At 57.0% G+C, this 18,375-nt stretch overlaps 5 protein-coding genes across 5 annotated transcripts; 3 read left to right on the top strand and 2 right to left on the bottom strand.

Annotated features, from left to right (window-relative positions):
• Positions 1–222: 222 nt before the first annotated feature.
• Positions 223–1,096, top strand: LY79DRAFT_577024 (Mpv17/PMP22 family protein; the record flags this gene model as incomplete). Its single annotated transcript, XM_060559848.1, has 3 exons — positions 223–321; positions 434–513; positions 586–1,096. 3 exons carry the CDS (start codon positions 223–225, stop codon positions 1,094–1,096), a joined length of 690 nt encoding a protein of 229 aa, XP_060417703.1.
• A 3,355-nt stretch (positions 1,097–4,451) lies between these two features.
• Positions 4,452–8,549, top strand: LY79DRAFT_508793 (hsp90-like protein; the record flags this gene model as incomplete). The annotated part of the gene is made up of 1 exon (XM_060553982.1): positions 4,452–8,549. One exon carries the CDS (start codon positions 4,452–4,454, stop codon positions 8,547–8,549), a length of 4,098 nt encoding a protein of 1,365 aa, XP_060417702.1.
• Positions 8,550–11,032: 2,483 nt separating this feature from the next.
• LY79DRAFT_667024 (stress responsive A/B barrel domain-containing protein) lies at positions 11,033–11,661 on the top strand (the record flags this gene model as incomplete). Its single annotated transcript, XM_060563310.1, has 2 exons — positions 11,033–11,134; positions 11,437–11,661. The coding sequence occupies 2 exons, from the start codon at positions 11,033–11,035 to the stop codon at positions 11,659–11,661; spliced, it is 327 nt and encodes a 108-aa protein (XP_060417701.1).
• Positions 11,662–12,405: 744 nt separating this feature from the next.
• LY79DRAFT_500451 (uncharacterized protein) lies at positions 12,406–13,089 on the bottom strand (the record flags this gene model as incomplete). The annotated part of the gene is made up of 1 exon (XM_060553357.1): positions 12,406–13,089. A coding segment is annotated over one exon (684 nt), but the record flags the coding sequence as incomplete, so codon positions are not given.
• A 1,351-nt stretch (positions 13,090–14,440) lies between these two features.
• Positions 14,441–17,675, bottom strand: LY79DRAFT_33894 (uncharacterized protein). Its single transcript, XM_060552553.1, has 3 exons — positions 17,116–17,675; positions 16,109–17,038; positions 14,441–16,018 (listed from the first exon to the last, which is right to left on the bottom strand). Exons 1-3 carry the CDS (start codon positions 17,521–17,523, stop codon positions 14,663–14,665), a joined length of 2,694 nt encoding a protein of 897 aa, XP_060417699.1. The 5' UTR covers positions 17,524–17,675; the 3' UTR covers positions 14,441–14,662.
• Positions 17,676–18,375: the final 700 nt, after the last annotated feature.

Raw genomic sequence — 18,375 nt, 5'->3', positions numbered from 1 at the left:
AGATTGCATTAAAATCGCATCAGTTGCGCAACACCGAGGCATATAAATAACGTCAGCTCGCACACCCTACACGGGCCGTATGCACCAAAAGGATCATATTGTTCTGTCCAGCTAGCTGGCACAAAGCATCGCTCATCGCGTCTTACAACGAAGGGATTCTCGTACACCGTTCATAGGACTTCGCCGTTAAAGCTTCTCAACTCGACTCCTCAGAGCCTCATCATGGCCCCTTCTCCCGTTGTCACGGCGACGCTGCAGTCTGCAGTCCTGAGCGGCACGTCGAACCTGTTGGCCCAGGCCTTGACGGCCTACCAAACCGATGTATGATGACCTCCCTGACAAGACTGGGCCGCCAGAAGGATGCGTTACGTTGTCGCATACAACAGCGCCACCTTACTGTGGATAGAGATTTCATTGCTAATCCGACGACCAGAGTCCACTGGTCATCGACTGGGTACCCGTCTTCCAGTTCGTCCTCTACACCATTATCAGTACGCCACCCAACTTCATGTGGTGAGTCTCCATCCAGCGCACTTTCTCTCACATCTGGGGCAGCGTTCGAACGTCGTTACTGACACCCCACAGGCAAGGCTTTCTCGAGGAGACTTTCCCGGCCTACCACGTCTCGCCCACCAAGGACGCCGTCGCCTCGGCGGCGGCCAACGACGACAAGGAGCTGGACCGCGAGGCGCGCGAGAACAAGCTGGTCGAGCCCAAGCTCAACATCCGCAACACGCTCATCAAGCTGGTCCTCGACCAGACTGTCGGCGCCGCCCTCAACACGCTCGCCTTCAGCATGTTCATGCACAGCATCCAGACCGCCATGGCCCGCCCGGACCACCTCGCGGCCGCGCACCACTCGGGGTCATATCTCCTCTCACGCGGCGCCGTCGACTACAGCAAGGTCGACTGGCGGGCCGTCGTCCGTAGCAGCCAGCTCGAGTTCGTGCCCATCTTCCTCGCCGGCCTGAAGCTGTGGCCCCTGGTCAGCCTCGTCAACTTTGCCTTTGTCAAGAGCATCGAGGGCAGGAACCTGGTCGGTTCCCTCGCCGGTATTGCCTGGGGCATCTACATGAGCTTGGTGGCGGCGCGTTAAAGGTAGGAGATGGCATGGTTTAGCGGTGGTGTAAGCCACCGGGTGGGTTGGGCACGGGGGAGGGCTGGCAGAACAGGGGAAACGGACGGGAGTTTGATTTCTCACAATTACCACGACCGCTGGGCCGAATAGAGAATCATATCTGACATGAGATACAGTAGAATCAGAGGATTATTTGGCCGCTTCATACATTGCTTCGAGGCTTAAGATGCCTCGAATACCCCAAGATAGATCAGATACCATTTCTAGACCGAAAATATTATTAGGGTGATGTTGCCCGGACCAAAATGCAATGCAGTCTCGCACTTGCATTCAAAGCACACCTTGACATGGCGGGCACCACCACGACAAAGAGAGTTTGCTCACGTCGTATCGTCTCGGTCTCGTATTTGGCGCCGTATTGTAGCCGCACGCCGCACGAGGCTGGTGAGGTGTTGGTCGAAGAACAGACCATTGGGCGTTTGTCAGATTTCGTGCTTCCAGGTTATCACCGATGTGGCTGGCTTTCGGCGGCGGCGGGGGTTGATAAGTGAGACTTCTGGCTGCCTACCCAAGCCCGCTCACTGGTGCGACAGACGGGCTTGGGGTAAATGACGTTAGGAGTTCCTCTATAGAGATGGGCGATTCTCCCGTCAGTGCAATCGCGCGTCCGTGACCCCTCGATGGGGAAAGACGGTGATTGGACCACAAACGAAGGGGGGGTGGCATGTCTCTCGATAGCCACAGCATGTCAAGCAAGCCCCGCCAAACAAGGAAAAGGAAGCAGAGAAACAGAACCCAAGGGAGTGCTGTGAGAAATGAGAGTGGAGAGGATATTGGATACGGGATACGTGCTGATCGATTTCATACGACTTTCCTATCTAGTCCGGACGGTTCGTTCGAAAAGGGATGCCGGAAGACGACTTGGAGTCGTGCAGGTGAGCGCCGGTGACGGCTCTCATGATTGGGCGCGCAGTGAATCACGCGTCGGTGAGCAGCAGGATGAGGTTGTCAAGCGACGGCCTGTGATAGGCTGTGATAGGCCCATCAGCCAAGAAAGATTGGAGACGGTGTTGTGTTGTTTCGCGGACGCTATATGACGTCACAAGGAGCACACAAGCCGCGGTTGCAGCCTGTGCGCTAGGTAGGGTATCTGACGGGAGCACACGAGGCAGATGCAGAGTACCTATACTGAGGTGGGCGGGCAAAACGAAACAAACAGGATCGATCGGATCCCGGAGCTAGCGTGGTGACCCGGGAAAACGCGAGCGTGGATCTGGGAGGGGGAGGGAGTAAGTCTGCCTACACCAGGTACACTACAGTTATACGGATACTAGCACACCGATAAGAGTGCGAAGGGACTTCACATTAATTATAGCTACCCCACGTGTGAGGTCGGGATGACGTATGGAGAGCAGCATCACTGACAAATGAGCGGGCTTGTTGCTACGAGCTAGACTATCAACTAAGGCCTACTAAGCGAGCAAGGACAGCGCTCTATGCTAGGATATGTTTCGCGGGAGTGATCATCCAGAGGGGCAGTTGGCGGTCTTGAAATGAAAAGAAGAGGAAAGAAGGCTCTGGTCTGGTTGGGAGAAGCCAAAGAAGGGTGAATCGACTTGGCGCAGGTCTGATCCGGAACCCCCTCCTTCCACCATGGCCGTCAAGAGGGGATGCGCCGTACTGGGTATGTAGATTCCGTTGTGGGAATAGTGGCCGGTGCGGTATTCCTCTTTGTGAATCCCGCTTTTATTTTGTCTGCCACTCGTTTCCCCGGCCCTTTTGGGTCCGAATCCACAGATCGGACCGGATCCCACGCTCAAGGAAGTGCCCTTCTGCTGATCGCTGCTAAAGTGGTCTTGAGGCCGGGAATCCTATCCCGTCTCATCGATATAGAGGCGTCCGACCGCTTCGTCATCGGACGACTGAATAAACACACACACACACACACACACACACACACATACACACACACTCGCAGGACGACCCTCCGTCTTCGCCGCTCACGCCCACGCCGCGTCTGCGCTCTGTGCTTGTGGCTTTGGTTTACTCAGTCACCATCCCGGGTGTACTTTTACCGCTTCAGAGAATCATTCGTCGCGAAGAGATCCACAGGGAGAGGGCTGAGACGCACGGCTGAAAGGGCATGGTATGGAAGCACTAACCGGCCTTTCTAAACTATTGTCTCTGAAGACCCTCGAGGCCCGCCTTCCAGCCATTGCTGACGCGCTGGTATTCGTTGTACCTACTGGGGTCACGATACCGCAGCGCCCGTTGTCATCGGCCTGCTTTCCGAGTCCCCGTCCCTTGTCTGCCTAGTGCCCAGTCCCATTGCTGCTCTCCCAGCATTACCATTAATTACCAGCCCTGATCTAACCTGAGAGAAATCAGGAAATCATATCTGACGAGGTCCTGCCATCTGCGCAATAAGCCACATTATTGCGACGCGACGTCCGACCTTCAGCCCCCAAAAGCTAACCCCTGTCTCCGTGCCCGTCTACGTCCCCCCGAGAACGGGTTCCCCTCCACCAGTGATCCATCCCTCCTATCCATCCAAGACCGCTTGCCATTTTTTTTTTTTTTTTTTTTAAATTGCACGAGGAAATAATGACACACGCCTTCCGCGACTAGAAAGTCGGCCAAGGCTCCGTGCGAGATACCCACCCAGTACAGATTTCCAACAGTCGCCAACCGCGTAATGCATTTGCCGCAGGCATCTCGTCTGTATTGACTCCTCCCTGGGGCATGTTTGATTTGAGGGTGCTACCGAACATCCAGTTTGACCCGCCAGCTCAACCTTGTTAGCTTTGGTCCCTCTCTTTCGGTCTGAGAACGACAGACTGACTGGGTGTGCCGCCGCGTGCGCCCATCGTCCCCACACAGCAAAGAAGAATCGCAACTTCTAGTAGCGCAACCACCCCTCGTCCACCTCGTCCACCTCATCCACCCTGGACCGCTCTTGCACACTTTGGGCCCACGGCTCGCGTCTGAAGCCTTTTCTTTCTCAGCCACTCACCTTGTCTCCTCCTCCTCCTCTACCTACCTCTGCTGCATCGCAGTCCCCGAGTATCACTCGCCCTGCTTTGCCCTTGGTCAGCCCGCGCACTTGTCGACTCGGCGTTTACCTTCTTCGGCGGGTCCGACCTGATTCCCCTGCTCTTCTGGGTTGTTTTTTTTTCTTCTTCTTATTCTTGGGGGTTTTCTCAAGGAAACCCACGCAAGAACACAGCGCCCAAGAATCGCGACTGGTCCGCCCGCAGGATCTTGATCGTATATCCAAACGACCATTGGTTGAGGATGAGAGAAGAGACTGAGACTGACAACAAAACCAGCCGATCCCTTGGCTGAGTGGGCGACTCACACCCTACCCGCCGCCATGCATCCTCCCCCGCTCCTCGGCGTGGGTGTCGTCGACCTGCTCGACTCCGACCCGCGACCGAGCTTCGTCGTGGCGATCCCGGCTTCGCCCAAGGACCCCGCCAACGCCGAGGTCGTCTACAGCAACCCGGCTCTCGCCAGCGTATCAGCCCTCAACGACATCCTCATCTCTATCACGAGCCGTGATCACGCCAGGTTTTGGGATTGGATCACCGCCCAGGGCCCCGACCCGCCGCAATCTTTCCTGTACAACAACCATTTGTGGACGCGGAACCTCGTGCTCTCAAAGTGGGTTGTCGTGAGTTCCAACGACTTGCCCATCTCGTCAGAGCCACCTAGGAAGACACGCGCCGACGCATCGGAAGGAGGAGAGACCGTCAGCGGCATATTGCACTCGCATACCTCGGCCGCCGCCCAGTCCACATCCTCGCCAGAATCCTTTCAAGAGGATATCCTCTCTCACCCCCGAATCATCTGGGCAGCTGCTGAGCCAACTTTGGTTTTGCCAGAGTTCATTCCGGACCAGGAGCCTTTCCTCGACATGGTCGACAGTGTCGACTGGAGCGCAACGCCCCTCGGGCCCATGGACCGATGGCCGTCACTGCTCCATCAGTCATACAGCCAGATCTTGTGCAACTCTCAGCCCACGGCAATCTACTGGGGCAACAGCTTCACTGCAGTCTACAACGAAGCGTACGGAGAGATAATTGGGGCCCGGCACCCCGACTTGATGGGCCATTCCGTCACCGAGGTGTTCCCCGAGATCGCAGACCAACTCAGAGACATGATGAAAAATCCAGGACGGAGCCGGCGGGCGAACAACGAAGAGATATTTAGGTTCTTCGTTGAACAGCGCGACAGGCCGCCACTGGAGACGTACCTGAAATGGTCCATTGTCCCCGTTTTGCACGACAACGAATGCCTCGGCTTCATCCACCTGATAACAGACACAACTCTGTACCATCTTTTTCGCCGACGGATCCAGATGTTGGTGGACATGGGCGAGGAGCTGGGTACCGCCAAGGATGTCAAGTCGTACTGGAGCAAGCTGGTCATGGAGCTTTCGGAATGCGAGCCTGCGTACGATATACCACTCGCCATGTTGTACTCGATCGAATGCGACGGGTCGTCAGATTCCGGAAGCGAGCCACGGCACGGGTGTAATTACACATGTCGCCTGGAAGGGGCTCTCGGGGTTCCGGCAGACCATCCCGCCATGCCTGGAATCCTGCGACTAAAAGAATCCGACGCGGGCCTAGCGCCACAATTCCGAGCTGCCTTGCGTAACGAGGAGCCTCTAATAATCAGCACATCGGACGGCAGTCTGCCAAAAGAACTACTGGCCGGCTTGCAATGGCGTGGTTTTGGCGACCCTTGCCAGGCCGCCATCATCCTACCCATCCGGCCCACGAAAGAGGAGGAGGTCATGGGGCTTCTGTTGCTGGGCCTCAACCCCCGACGCCCTTATGACGACGCCTACAAGCTCTACATCCAGCTCCTTGCACAGAAGCTCGCAACATCGCTGGCATGCACCGTATTGTTGGAGGAGGAAAGGCGCCGGGGAAGAAACGCTGCCGAACAAGCTGCCTACGACCAGGCCATGTTGAAAGAGAAGTTGGCGCACCAGATAAAGGAGGCGACGGAATATACACGGCTGTTCCAGACAGTTTCCGACTTCATCCCCAATGGCTTCTCGATTGGCGACCACCAAGGAAACATCACCTTTGCAAACGGCCTTTGGTACCGCATAACAGGATATCCTGATGCAACAGCCGAGAACGGAGGTTCCTTCTCATGTGTGTTAGAGGAAGACCGAGAGAAGATCCGTGAGGCGTACAAAGAGCTGCAAACCAAAGATGAAGTCGAATTCCAATTCCGTGTGCGCGGATCTGAGAATACCAATAACATGTTAACACGGAGGTCCCCTTTCAAAGCCGACCTGTACGGCGACCTGGACGACAAGATGGAACGATACGTCATGGCCCAGGCGAAGGCGGAACGAGCCATGGATGGAACTATCATCCGAACCTTTACCTGCCTTACGGACATCACCGCTCACCAAAGAACCGCCAACGAAGCGACCCGACGAGCCCAGCAGGCGGAGAACTTGAAGAGAATGGCTGAACTTGCCACTGTTGGGATGTTTGACATGGATACCGGAGGGCGTCTCCTCGGCGCCAACAACGTCTTCTTCGAATTGTGTGGCATGAGCAAGGTAGATCCCATGGAGCATGAGGTGCGGCCGTGGGAGGTTTCGGTGGTCAAAGACGACCTTCCGTATCTGAGCGAGAGCGTAGCCCGGCTTGTGTCCGAGAAGAAGCCCCAGACAGCTGAGATCCGTCTGAAAACCACCTGGACAGCTGAGGATGCTGTGGGGAACCAGATCACGGCGCCTAGATGGGTCAACGCCACGCTCATGCCGGTCTGCAGCTCGGATGGCGTCGTCCAGTCATTCACTGGCTGTGTCAGCGATGTCTCTTTGCAGAAGTGGCAGTTGGAACTGGAGACTAAACGGACCGAGGAGGCCATCGACTCGAAGCGGCAGCAAGACAACTTTATCGACATGACGTCCCACGAAATGCGAAATCCGCTCAGTGCCATCATCCATTGCTCCGACGCCATCATTGCCTCTCTTGCGAGGTGCGAGGAACTCGTCAACCGGCCACTCAGTCCGACGACACTCAGAATACCTGACGAAAACAGCGACAAACACTTTGATGTAAAGCAGCTCCTTGCGGATAGTATCGAGAACGCCGAGACCATTGTGGCCTGTGCGCAGCATCAGAAACGCATCGTGGACGACATTCTGACCATGTCCAAGTTGGATTCCAAACTCTTGGCCGTCACCCCCTGCACAGTCGACCCGGTGCAGATTGGAGAAGAGGCCATCAAGATGTTCGACGTGGAGGCACGCCGTGTGGACATTGACCTGAAGATGACTGTCGATAAGTCTTACAAAGAATTGGGACACGTCTATCTCGATCTTGATCCATCTCGTGTCAAGCAGGTGCTCATCAATCTGCTGACCAACGCCCTCAAGTTCACCAAATCCGGATCCATCAGGAACGTCTCGGTCTGTATGAAAGCATCTCGGGAACGACCAACGGACGAGACATCTCCCGTGACGTTCATCCCCCGATCCTGCAAGGAGGAGTTCGAGTACGAGCAGCCTGCGCTCGACATGCGCAAGGACCCAGTGTACATCATGTTCGAGGTCAAGGATACTGGTCAGGGTCTGTCTGAAGACGAGAAATCCAACCTCTTCAACAGGTTTGTGCAGGCGAGTTCGCGTACCCATGTGAAGTATGGCGGCTCGGGACTCGGGCTGTTCATCTCGCGGCGCTTGACAGAGCTGCAGAAGGGAGCCATTGGCGTGGCCAGCTTGCCCGGGGTAGGCTCCACGTTCGCCTTTTTCATCGAGGCATACGTGCCGACCGAAGCGTCACTGAAAGAGGCCGAGTCTGCGGCCGCGGCCGCAAGCATGGCGACTTTGGATACCGCGGCCAATACCCCGCTGAGTGTCCCCCGGGTGAGAGCCCCCACGAACGGGCGGAGAACACCTGGCTCGCGGCCGAAACCCCAAGTTTCCAACCCCCGGCTCGACGGCATCCTGATCGTGGAGGATAACCTTATCAACCAGCAAATCACCCGCCGGGGTCTGCAGGATAGGGGATTCACCGTCGACGTGGCCAATCACGGAGTCGAGGCCCTGGAGAGACTCATGCGGTCCATGTCTCTGCAACACGAGGAGGAGGGTTACTTTGCCCATAGCGCTGCAGATACTCAGGCGCTTCCTCCCGTAGCCATCAATCTGATCCTCATGGACATCGAGATGCCGGTGCAGGACGGTCTAACGTGCACACGGCGGATCCGAGAGCTGGAGCGGGAAGGGAGGGTGTTTTGTGCCAGCGGTGGAAGAATTCCCATTATCGCCGTTAGCGCCAACGCAAGGCCGGAGCAGATGCAAGACGCCAAGAAAGCGGGATGCGACGACGTGCTTGTCAAACCCTATCGGATGCCGGAGCTGATCGAGAAGATGCAAATGGTCGTTCGGCGGGTCGGGGGTCTGTCACCCGGCTCGCCTATGGGGGGCTGACGGTGGAACCACTAGAAGGTAGTGGAGGGGAGACGGGATCTGCCACTCAGAAAACCAAGGGCTGGTGATGATGTAAAGGCGAATACGGCGTATAGGTAAAGGGAACCCCGGCGGGACTAGGCTTGGGGACGGGGACTGCTTCCGGGCATTGGCTTGGTTACAGCTTTTCTATGTCATGAGATGGTTGCTTGTCAGGAGTAGGAACAAAGATACCAAATCTAGCTCGGTTGCCAAGACAGAACCCCCCCCCCCCAGCGTTGGATGGCGCACACGCAGGAGGGGCTTGCCGTAGAACGATGGTAGGTGGCGAACACCGGCCACGCCTCTGGTGTTGCAACGGGTGGGAGGAAGATGATATCACATAAAACGGCAAGATCGACTCTTTGCCAAAGCAATACAGACGCCCACCGGCCATTAAGAGCGGGGGCCAACGACATGGATGACAGGACGGAATAATACCAGAACGACCTAATCTGATGTTCCCATGCCTCAGACCTCATGCTTGCGAGTGATGTCTTGTCCTGCGTGTGGTGTAGCCAAGCCACCAGGCCGGGCCGGACCAGTATTGTTCGAGGGTTGAGTGGTTGACGAGCTGGTCACTACTGCGGTGGTGATTTGGCTGGTTAGAAACCCGCGCCTGCTCCCCGAGGCTTGTTCTGTCGAGCTTTCCCAACGTCAAATGGGCAGGGAGGGTTGGTGGGCGGTGACTGTATAAGTGGCTAGACTCTGACGAGAAGGAAAAAGAAGACGAGCACCGGTTGCCGTGATGTGTTCGTCGGGTGAGGTTGCACACGAGAGCTGGCCTCCGCGCGCCCCGAGGATGTCGATGGGAAAGTGTGAGGTACGTGTGGTGCACGTCAGAGGAGACGAAGAGACTGGTGATCCTTTTCGTTCACTCGGCTCGTCTTGCCACTTCAGCCCTACCCCTCCTGTTGTTTGTGAGACGGCTCGGGTAGCGCAGCCCGGCTTCTCGGACGGTGGAAATTTCTGGTGAGCAAGACAGACGGGGGTGTGGACACCCGGCATGTGAGATGATGGACCGTCTCATATGCGACATTGCAATGGCCCCGCGGGCGACAACGTTTTGCTCAGACGATTCCGGGAGAGGGAAGGGAAGGGGAGGGGGGTGAGCGGTGTTCTGCCGCGCCTTGCACGGCGACTTTTGACATGCGATAACCCCAAGCTTTACTTGCTATCCGTACCTCGGAGCGGCTTGATTGACGAGCTTTCGTTCGGACGATGGCTTTCATCACGCCCCCCGCTCTCTCCCCTGTCTTCTCCCCCTGGCAAGGCGGATGAAAGGGAGGGGAGGTCCGTGACTCGCCCGTCCGCTCTGCGGTATGCGGTAATTTTCCGGGGGCTCGGGTGCTGTCAGCCCAGGGCTGGCGGGCGTGAATGGGCGGAGCTCCTGTCTCGGACTTGCGGGAGGCACACAAAAAGAAAAGGAAAGGGGGGGGAACGGTAGAGGGAGGAATGTACTGCAAAGGGCGTTATGTAAATCCTTCGGCAGTCGTTTGTTTTACTACCGAAAAAGCCCCGCGCCGTGGTGCTATCGGAGGTGGATGGGGTGGGGTGGTATTCCTACCGATACATCGGTAAGTGAAATCGGGTCCGTCCATCCAGGTCGGCAACTCGGATTGCCTAGGTATAGTTGGCTATCGCCTTGTTTGACCTTGCCGAAGATTCACCGGACTTGGATATCGCGACACGTTTCTTGAGGAGCCCCCCCCCGCCTTTCCCCATACAAACAAATCGTTACGAGGAGAGTTGTCCAAGTCATGGCCCTTGTTTCAGCCCGGCAGAAAGTCACGGTTATGTAGGTAGGCAGCCCGTAGGTCTGTAGTAAGCTACAGAGTTCTACAAAGGCAAACTCAGACCGTTACGGAGAATAGTGACTACCCAATTGGCCCAGTAGATGGTAGAGTCAGTTTCTGACCAAGATTTCCGGCCACAGTGATCCAACTTGTTGCGTTACCCAAGGGCGTTTGTCCTTGTACTAGGTAAGGTACCTAAGGAAGGGTAGGTAGGCGCCAAGCACAGCTCCTGCATGGCGCCCCCCGTCCGAGGGCTACTGCAGCGCCTGCGGTAAGAACACCATGCGCCCTCCATCTCCAGCCGAGCGCCTGCATGGAAATCGGGGTCGGACACTGAGCTGCAAGCCTACGGACCGACCTAGACCTCCCCTTTCCCCCTCCGAATATAAACTCTCCCGCTCGCTCCCCGTCGCTCCGTCGGTTTCTCCCTTTTCTTTCACTTCTTCCGTCCTTCTTCCCTTCCCGATTTGCTGCTGTTGCTGCTCTTTCTCGCACACTCTTAACGTTTATACATCAACAGCGCCCCGCTGCTCGCGAGTCCCATCACTGCCATCGAACCCTCCTCCGGCTTCGGAACCCCGCGCGTGCACATCAGCTATTCGCCAACCCCCCCCCCCCCCCCCCCCGCTCTCGGACTCCCGATCACAAACCATCACAACCACCGACAAAATGGCGGGCCGCATCCATCGCGTCACCATGTTCAAGATTGTCGACGAGGGGCAGCAGAAGCAGATGATTGAGCAGTACAAGGCCATACAGAGTGCGGAGAAGGTAAGTCCCTGTGAGCGGACTATTCTGACCCCCTTCCTCTCTCCCCCCCCCCCCCCCCCCCCCCACTTCCCCCCCCATTGGCACCGGCTTGGTGGGGGGTATCTAATCGGCGAGAGTGCCGGCGTCCCGGTTCAGAGCGTGGATCCCATCGGGTATATCCCCTCCGTGTCTCGGCCCCACCGTCAGCCATCAAGAACGTCGAGAGACGCGCTCTTTCGCCGAACCTGTAGTCGGATCTGCCAACAGTGAGAAAAATATCACTGTAAAAAGAACCAAATAGACTGACCTTCCGCCCGTCGCAGGACGGAAAGCCCTACATCCTCAGCCTGGTCGTCGGCCACGCCGCCGAAGACCCGCGCGCCCAGGGCTTCACCGTCGTCTCCAAGTCCGAGTTCGCCTCGCTCGAGGACATGAAGTACTACGACGATGAATGCGCCGCCCACGCCGCCCTCAAGGCCTACGTAAAGGAGAACATCACCGTCTCCGGCTTCATGTCCGTCTACTTTGAGCCCGCATTCATCGCCTAATTGTGTGTAAGGGCGGGCAGGCGGGCAGGCGGGCGGTCGAGCCACAGGTCGTCCGATGTCAGGGGTGGAGGAAGGGAAAAGGTCCACCGGACCGATCTTCCACGGGGGAGGGGAGGGTCTGTGGTGAACAAATAGTTTGAAGCATTTGAGACAAAATCAGGGCGAGCTGCGCGGCACCGCTCCGCACCCTTTTTGTTGTGGTGGGAGGCATTCTCCTCCCTCAGTTGCATTGTTTTTTATTTTTTGTATAAAGAAATGTCAAATAAACTCCTTGTTGCCGGTTGCGGACAGGTATCAAGCTACGTTGGATACATAGGAACCCCTTTCCTAGGAAAACGACCATCGTTCAGCCCCGTCCTCCTTCCCCCCGCCTTTGCATCCTCGTCTCAACCTTTCCTACCCTCCCCATCTTTTTTTTTTAGCCACTTCGTTTTCGTATTGTGTGAATGATGAGCCCTTTTGAAACAACAAGAAAAAAACCACAGACACAACTGAGGAATGACAAGACCCATTCGAATCCATAGGGACCTTACCAGCGCACGGGCGCGTACGCGAGCGTCACGCAGATCACGAGGCAGCGGCGACGGCGGGCGCGGGAGCCGGTGCAGCCGCCGGGGTGGTCGCCGGAGCAGTCGTGGCGGCGGCGGCGGCGGCAACAGCGGCAGGGTCCGAGGGCGCCGTTCCCTCGAGGTGGTTCTTGAGTCCGTCCATCCAGGCGGCGAAGCCGGTCTCGAGCTGGTTGACCATGGTGAAACGCAGGACCTGGGCGAGGGGACCGTAAAAGGTTTCCCAGCAGCGGTACTCGGTGCCGTTGCCGTCCTCGGTCTCGAGGAACTCCTGGACGCGCTCCGACTTGAGGACGAAGGGGGGCACGAGGCCGCCCGTCTTCCAGCAGACGCGGTAGCCCTTGCGGCCGCGGTGGGTCTCGCCGTTGGCCTCGGCGGCGGCGCGGGTGAACTCCTCGAGCTTGGTGACGACGAGGGCCTGTTTGGTCGTCGTCTTGGCCGGGTCGAGCGTCAGGTGCACCTCAAAGGTGACGTGGGTGCCCTCGAGGAGAAGCTCGCCGGGCTGGAGCTTGGCGACGGAGGGCTCGCCTGCAAGCATGGGCGGGATGGCGAGGCCCGAGGGGCGAGAGATGGTGGCGCGCGGGACGAAGGTGTTCCAGGTCGGGTAGGTGGCCGGGTTGAGGACGGTGGAGAGGACGGTGGTGGGCTTGGCGGCGATGGGCGCCGCGCAGGCGATGGTCAGGACGGCGCCGAGGTCGCCGTGAGACGGGGTCGCGAGGGGTGGCGACACGGGCGTGGGCGTGAGGGAGGTGGGGATGGAATCGGAGCCCTTGTCGAGCGCCTTTGGCGACTTCGGCTTGAGCTGTTCGGGGAGCTGCTTGATGGAGTCGGGGATCTGGATCTTCTGGCGAATGGCCTCCATGGTGCCGGGTATAAAATAAAAAATAAAATGAGGCGGTATGGGTATTTTGGGGGTATCTCTGGGTATAATAGGGCGTGATGAAGATGTTAATGTTAATGGACGGTTGATTTAGATTGATGAGAGAGAGGGAGGGTATATGAGGGAGGAGCTCGGAAGAAAAAGTGGCTGAGTGTGTGCGCGTGCGTGCGTGCGTGTGTGCGAAGTAGGGCGGTCGAAGAAAGGGAAAAGGGAAACAGGAGCGATTCAGGTTAATTGTATCAAATGGACGGGATTGGGCTTTAGACTTCCTGGTCTCGTGAGCAGATATGCGTCATGGGATGATGGTTGAAGGGGTTGAGGCCCCGAGGGTGCAAGGGAGATGAGGGAAGAAGCTGTGGTATGAGGCTGGCCCGAGCGATGCTGCGCGTGTGAGATGGAACGATGAAGGAGGAGAGGTCGAACAAATGGAGGCGTGAATGGTGTTGGTGGTGGTGTTGGTGGTGGTGTTGGTGGTGGGAGAGAACGGGGTGCCGCGGCCCGGATGTGTGGTGGTTTCCTTCGGAGTCGGATCCTTGCTGCGTCACTCCCCCACCCCACCCCGCCCAAGTCCGGGGTTCCTGGGCGGGGTCGATGACTCCACCTGCCATGGCTTTGTGCGTTTCGGCGATTTAGTATTAGCAGCGGAGATCGGCCTCAAGGCGGGTCGCCCGCCCGGGCCCTTTCCTCTTACGTGGTGGCCATGAATTGGCCTGCAATACAGACGGGGGCATGAAGAAACCGCAAAACGAAGACTGGGCCGCGCCGCCCTGCTATCACGAAGCCTGCGCTGTCAACTGTATTTATTCCCTGGCGGATCGTTATGCAACGCTTGTGACATTGCACTAGTGCCCGGCCATTTGGTCCAATGCCACTGCCCCCCTCCGCCGGCTAATCCCTAACTCGACAACGTCAACAAGAACAGCGCGGCGGGCGCAGTCCTACAAACACTCTACGTGGCCTGGCTGTCAGAACCAGGAAAATACTGGCAAAAAACCAAGTGCGAAACATCATTCGACGAACGGCTTCCGCCTCGTTTTTGCCCCCCCTTGCTGTGGGGGCCAGTTGTTAAGCTCCGGTTTAGGGGTCGGAAGGGGAGGTCATGGCTCGGCATGTCGCCCGCACTCGACAAACTCAGTCACGGCCAATCTCTCATTGGTTAAGGCTGAGCATGGCACCTCGCCTTGGGACGAGGTAGGCGAGTAGGATATCTCGGAGCTCTGGCTGAGGAATCACCCATCCGAGTCTACGAAACGGACTGTTCTATTCAGTGTGACGGCAGGTTTCTAGCAACTTTCCATGCTAGACAAAGGTATCCGCTCGTCAATAGCTCCTTACTTGATGGGGTCCTAGATAGAAAGAAAAGTGGCATTCGGTTGATCCAGCGTCCTTGCTGAAATTAAAACTGTACTATCGCCACTTCCCATGATGTCCCGACAACTACGTTCGTAAGACTCATGACCGGCAAAGAAATTTCGCAGTCGAGTACCTTTCGCGGGTTCAGCAGTTACCCGTACGCTGCATTACGAAAAACGGAATCCACAGGTGGGAAACATAATCAGACATGGGGGTAGTCTTCGCTCGCCGCCCTAGACGGCCTCCCTGTTGCCCCAGAGCTCAAGTCTTGCAGAAGCCTCTTGAGGCTCTCAACTAGGGGTGGCAGCGGCTCCGAGACAATAGGGAAGTTGTTTCGGAAGATGTCCCTTCCAATGGACAGCACCATGCTCGGGTTCGACAGCGACTCCACGCCATCAGTCGGATTCCCGTTGAGTGTCAGGCCAGGCACGCCACGGTCAAACTGCAAGAATGCCCTCGTCTCGCGGTTTTCTTCAGAGTCCATGAGAATATATGCCGAATTGGACTTGCCACCGATGCCGTTGCCCGCCTCCTGGCCCTCTGCCTGCCCAGGTGACGGACACGAGAGCAAGCCGTAAGCCCAGAGTGTGAGACAAGCAAAGTACACTGCGATGGCGTTGAACTCGCGCAAGGAGGCGGGCGGAAGTTGTCGCGCGTGATGAAAGATCTGGCCAGCATGCCATATGGCGTGGCGGGCCTCGGGTGTCTTCATCCAGCTTTCTTCGAGCTTGCTGGAAATTCTGCGAGCTTCGTCCTCGCCCGCCTTGCCCGCAAATGTCTGGAGGACATCAGGGGAGACGTGAATGAGCATCATGAGGACCTCCGACATGACTGCAAGCTGGGCCGTCGGTCGCTTGGACGTGAGGATCATGGTCGAAAAGTCGCTGAGATCACGGTACAGCTCCTGGTACTGTGTTTTAAGCCAGAGGCGGTGGGTTGCGTTTCTCTTGCTCGAGATTCCATCCGCGTAGAACTTGATTGCCTCACGATACGCCGATATCTGACCCCAATATCCATGTAGCAGGGCCATGTAGCAGAGTTCAGTGTCGACCAGTTGCTCGAACTCGTCAAGTATCTCGGTGCAATGCATGACTTCCGATACACGAGGGATTATTCGGTCGGGCGCAGCACTGGTTTTGGCCAAGTACAGGCTTCTCCATTGCTCCGCAGATCGGGCTCGCCACAGATCTCGGGAGGCAGGAAGGCCGAAGTTGAGCTCGGTGTATGACATTAAGGGATTCTTGCAAAGCCCGATGGACGTTTGTATATCGTGGAAGAACATGTGCAAGACGAGCCGTTTGTAGGATTCGCGTTTCGCAAACTTGCGCCACTTGGTGTCCAGTACGTCGGGAGGGTCCTCGAGTGTTGGGATTATTGCGGGTGAGTCGGGTGGTGTCGAAAAGCTACCTGCGCGTCTGAGCATGGTCATTGGAGGTTGCAAGAAGCTTTCTGCTATCTCCATCTTTCTCTTGAACCCGCTCCAGATACCGGTGTCCAACGTGAGCATGGAGGCCTGAAGAGCCTCGAGGTCTCTCGTAAAAGTATTCGAACCTTCGAACTGTGAGGTGTGTCAGCAACATTGTCCCCCACTTGATGAATTTGCCTTGCTGTTAACAGAGGTTGGAAAAGCAAGCGTGGGGACGCATACCAAGTCTGCCAGCCCAAGCCTCAGAACTTCATGGAGGGAGAACCCGAATTGCCAAACCGCCGGGATGGATATGTATGTCGCACCACTGGATATGATACCAGCAAGCAGTTCAGGTATCGCTGTCGTGGCATCAAAGGTAGCCAGGTGAATCCAGCTGTCGCCCTGGTGCTCGTCATGAATAAAATGGGCCTGAACGAGGTAGTTGAGGAGGTCCAAAGACGGGAAGGACGGCGTGCGTTGACGGGCACCCTTTTGGACTGTGCTGGCCACTACCATGACCAGCAGGCTGTCTCTAGACGAGGACGTCATCTTGAGCTTTGTACCTGGAGTGCTGGTAAGTTTGTCGAAAGCGGGAGAGTTGGCAAGGGTGCCATCGTCCAGGGCCAGGCGTTCCTTGTCGTGAGGGGATGCGTGGTGAAGGGCGTAATCATTCGGGCCTGGCTCCCACAGCCAGGGCGATCGTTTGAAGGCGGCATGTGCTCTGGAAGCGTTCCGCGTATTCGACTTTGACCGGTGGGTTGTGGCAGACTCGGGGGTTTGGTTCGTCTCGGGTTGTGGAATGGTTATGGCATCGAAATTTAGGTCCCAGGAGGAAAAGTCCATGTCCTGTAAGTAGTTTTGCATGGGATTGAAATAAGCGATGTCGTCCATGACCAGGTCGATGGTGGGGTTCGCAAAACCATCCGCCATGAACGAAGCTGCGTCCATTTCGTGGGTCATGTCGTGATGTGGAGGCATGAGTGCCATCTTGGGGTCGTCGTAGGCCGAGCCGGGATTCATGCTGCGATTCATGTCGAGGGCATGATGCATCGTAGATGTTTCGGACGGTGTCGAGATGCCGTCTACGGAGGATCGGTTGGGATGTGTACGTTTCGAGGGGACTTGGCATGGCAGCTTCTTGGAGCGGCAGCGAGAGCACGGCTTGACGTCCTAGGTGGGCGTCAGTTTGTATTGTCTCCGGGGAATGATGATGATGATGATGGTGATGTAGCCCAAGGAGTGTTTACCTCGCATTTCGACTTGGAGGCGGCGCAATTTAGGCATGCCTCGGCGGCCCGATCGCTTCTCCGTATGAAGGTCCTGCCTTTGCCCGTGTTATCCCGGTCGTGAGTTGTCTCGTGGCGAGTGAGAAGGTCGGCGCGGTTGAATCGTTTCGGACATCGAGAGCACTGGTAAGGGCGAGCGTTCTCGTGGGAACGCAGATGGCGCGTTAAGTGGTCGGCTCGCTCGTAGACCCTCCTGCATATATGGCAGACGTGTGTCGCGGAGGGTGAGGCGTCGGACGTGCTCAGTTTGCGCTTCCCGAGATGCTGGGGTGGAGGTTGGGCCGGCTCTTTCCGGAGATCGGGCGGGGAGTAGAGCGGGTTAAGCATGTCGGAGCCGGCGGCATCGCAAAGGATGTCGATGCCGTTCATGTTACATACGGCAGGAGGCGGGCTGGATGGAGGAAGGGGACTGCGTTATCGAGTTGAATTGGCGACGGCTGTAGAAACTCTTTGGCGCAAGTCTTTACAACGGCAGTCGCATCGGCATCAGGCATCGGGCACCGGGAAGTGGCGGGTTGGCTACAGCCGCGAGTGGGCAGGGCAAGCAAGAAACACTGGACGGCAATTGGGAGGGGAGGAGGTAAAGAAGGAGGTACCCCTCCACCGAGTTGCGTATGAGGCGGTACCTTCCTTGATTTGTCCGATCTGGCGACCGCCCGCTTGTCCCCCAAGCATTTTGCGGGGTTCGGGGGACCAGACCAAGACAGGCCAAGACTAGGTTACCTACTTTAGGTACTACTTTACTTTGCCTGCTCAACGGGAATGACGGCGGCGCCGTTGGATTTTCACTGGCCGTGATTGGCTGGCTGACTGACTGGCTAGCCAGCACGGCCTGTAATTGTTTGAGAGGGGGATTGACATGCTTGGTGCGCGTGCGTGAGAGTTTAAGTCTGACCACTTGACGCATCCCATTGTCATCATATGCCTCGAGCTGCAACTTCAGACCATGTCGGCCGGGCTCTCAACTATTTCTGTTTTCCTCTACGTGGAGCCCGTGGGCCGCCTCGGCTGAGTCTGAAGTGGCTGAGACAGGAAAAAGGAATGTGTTGAAGGAAGAAAGCCAAGGGACAACGGCAAACAACATGGCACAGCCCTGCCTGCGATGCTCATCGTCTTCACACACTGACAGACATCCAGCTTTCAAAGGCGGTCAAGATGATGTCAGGGAGGAAGAGCGAGCAAGCTGACGACTATGGGCATGGGCGACAAGAACGACGAGGG

Source organism: Colletotrichum navitas, assembly GCF_030913465.1.
Source record: "Colletotrichum navitas strain CBS 125086 chromosome Unknown LY79scaffold_10, whole genome shotgun sequence".
Taxonomy (NCBI): Eukaryota; Fungi; Ascomycota; class Sordariomycetes; order Glomerellales; family Glomerellaceae; genus Colletotrichum; species Colletotrichum navitas.
The sequence above is the reverse complement of the archived record's forward strand: the minus strand, read 5'-3'. Positions and strand labels throughout refer to the sequence as shown.